The sequence below is a fragment of the Penaeus chinensis genome, chromosome 37 (genome assembly GCF_019202785.1).
Source record: "Penaeus chinensis breed Huanghai No. 1 chromosome 37, ASM1920278v2, whole genome shotgun sequence".
NCBI lineage: Eukaryota > Metazoa > Arthropoda > Malacostraca > Decapoda > Penaeidae > Penaeus > Penaeus chinensis.
The window spans coordinates 2,612,596-2,615,095 of record NC_061855.1 but is presented as its reverse complement, the minus strand read 5'-3'; the positions used below and the strand labels follow the sequence as shown (position 1 = coordinate 2,615,095).

Here is a 2,500-nt window from a genome sequence, read left to right as displayed (position 1 = left end):
TTCAACGGCCATTCATTTCTAAAAGCCTTTAATGTGATTCCTTTTCCTCTTACTCTTACTATGACTATTGCAATTAACATAACTATCTAATGCGATACCTGTTACTGTTACTTCATTGATTTCTTGGCCTATGATCACCTCCATTACCATTGCATTTCCCTGATCGTCGCCGCGGATTGTTCACGAGACATCACGAATCATCACAAGGTATCAATAGTAATCTCTCTTAGTTTTTCGCGTCCTGTCAAGATGCGCCGCTCTCACTGCCATTGTTAGTATGTATATGTATTTATATGTATATGAATGTATGTATACACACACACACACACGCTCAACCACACAAACAAACATACGTAAACATACACAAACGAACGAACCCAAACAAACACACACACTCAAACAAACACACACACGCAACCAAACACACAAACACACGCACCGCCTAATCGTCCTCCTCTCCCTCCTCGCCTTCAGCGCTGTCGTGTCCGGCGCCCTTCCACATGCTGGGCTCCGAGTGCTTCGCTTTCCTGCTGGACGACTTGCCGTGGGAGGCAGCCCGGACCAAGTGCCTGCAGATGGGGGCCGACCTCGCCGAGCCCAGTGACCTGACGCAGCTCCGTCTCTACGTCGGAAACCGATTCCGTGAGTAAATTGAGGATGATGGTAATGATGATGATATTAAATGAATGGAATTGATATGAAGAGGAGATGGAATAAACTGAAGTGAAACTGTTATTTATACTTGGTGTATAAACATGTATACACACTTAATATGTATCGGTATATGCTGCGTGTGTGTATATATATGTGTATATATTTGTATATAAACACACTTATAGTTGTGTATGCACACACATAATTGAAAAGAAATCGCTAGTATGCTAATCAGTCATTACCTCTAAAACAGAAAGGTAACAAAACCATCAATCCATAAATAATACAATTAATTCAGTAAATTCATATAAATAAATAAGTATATATATATATATTCATGTATTGATGTATGCATACATAAATCTCACCGATTTAGCAACTGAATATCCTTTTCGAATGAAATGCCCGTAAGCCTAACCCAGCCCGCGTCTCTCTCCCTCCCTCCCCAGCCCGCAAGAGCGCTCGCAACTTCTGGATCGGAGGCCACAGTCAGGACAAAATCTGGAGCTGGCTTTCGGGAGAATCCATCGGCGACAGGTTCTGGCACACGAACGAACCCTCGGGCAACGGGGAGTGCCTGGGTATGTTTGACGGCTGGGAGAACCCTCTGACGGACTTCCCTTGTGAGAATGAGAGGAGGGCTATCTGCGAGAGGCCCCTGGTGAAGTAAGAGGAGGAAGAAAGGAAGGGAAGACGGAAGGAAGGAAGGAAGGAAAGGAAGGAGTGAAGTAGTTCTTCGGACGGAAAGGAAGGAGTCGAGGCGGTTTCGAAACGTGAGTGAAGCGGTTTCGAGACAAAGGAAGTGAAGCGGTTTCGACTTCAGGAAGTAGGCCGTAGGATCATGTAGGTAGAACATGCTGTGGAAACATATGTTGTTCTGTTGGTGCCTATGACTCCATGATGTATTCTGTTACATTAATAAATACTTGTAAAATGAAAGGTCTTTTACTGGTTTTATAATGACGTACTGTTTGAATTATGTTGGTTAAAGGTATTTGAAATTGCTTACACACGCACATACACATAACAGACGCAGACTGAGAGAGAGAGAGAGAGAGAGAGAGAGAGAGAGAGAGAGAGAGAGAGAGAGAGAGAGAGAGAGAGAGAGAGAGAGAGAGAGAGAGAGAGAGAGAGAAGAGAGAATTAATACAAGAAGAATATTAAATTCCTTTGTGTGCACAGAAGCTAGTAGTCTATGAAATATGATAATAAGTAAAGTATAAACATATTCAGTCATACCAGCAAGCGCATCTGTGACTTCCATAAGCCCCAGTAAGAACATATTCATTAATAAGAATATATATTCATGTGTGTGTGTATTTATTTGTGTGTTTTCCCTTCGCTGATACTTCGAACTATTTTCATTAAATCCCAAACTATGATATAAATAATTTCAGAGATAAAAAAAAAAAAAAAAAAATTATGCGCCCAAAATTCCAATTTATTTCCAGAGCGCAATAAAAATCCAATGTATTTCTAATGCGAAAAAAAAAGAATATATATATATATTTCTCATGCGCTAAAAATTACTCTCGGTGTAATATATCAAGATACAGCTCTAATATCATAAATCTCATATTATTTTGAAATTTATATTGACTTTATTTCAAACAGTAACCAATTTCTTTTAGTAATGTGGAGCAACATAGATTATTCCGTTTACACTGTTGCCAAACTGATCTTCAAAGGAAAATGTAAACACGTCATACATATATGAAAAAAAAGAACAGATAGAATAACATATTCTGTGTCTATCTCTCTGTCTGTCAGTCAGTCAGTCAGTCTGTCTGTCTGTCTGTCTGTCAGTCAGTCTGTCAGTCAGTCAGTCAGTCAGTCAGTCAGTCAG

General features: G+C 40.2%; 1 protein-coding gene across 1 annotated transcript in view; it reads left to right on the top strand.

Annotated features, from left to right (window-relative positions):
• LOC125045545 (ladderlectin-like) overlaps window positions 1–1,593 on the top strand; it is a 5,245-nt gene extending 3,652 nt beyond the window's left edge. The window contains exons 5-6 of the mRNA XM_047642867.1: window positions 475–642; window positions 1,104–1,593. Of these exons, the coding sequence (XP_047498823.1) occupies window positions 501–642; window positions 1,104–1,324 (363 nt within the window). The 5' untranslated portion in view covers window positions 475–500 and the 3' untranslated portion in view covers window positions 1,325–1,593. The remainder of the gene's footprint in view (window positions 1–474; window positions 643–1,103) is intronic.
• The last annotated feature ends 907 nt before the right edge of the window (window positions 1,594–2,500 follow it).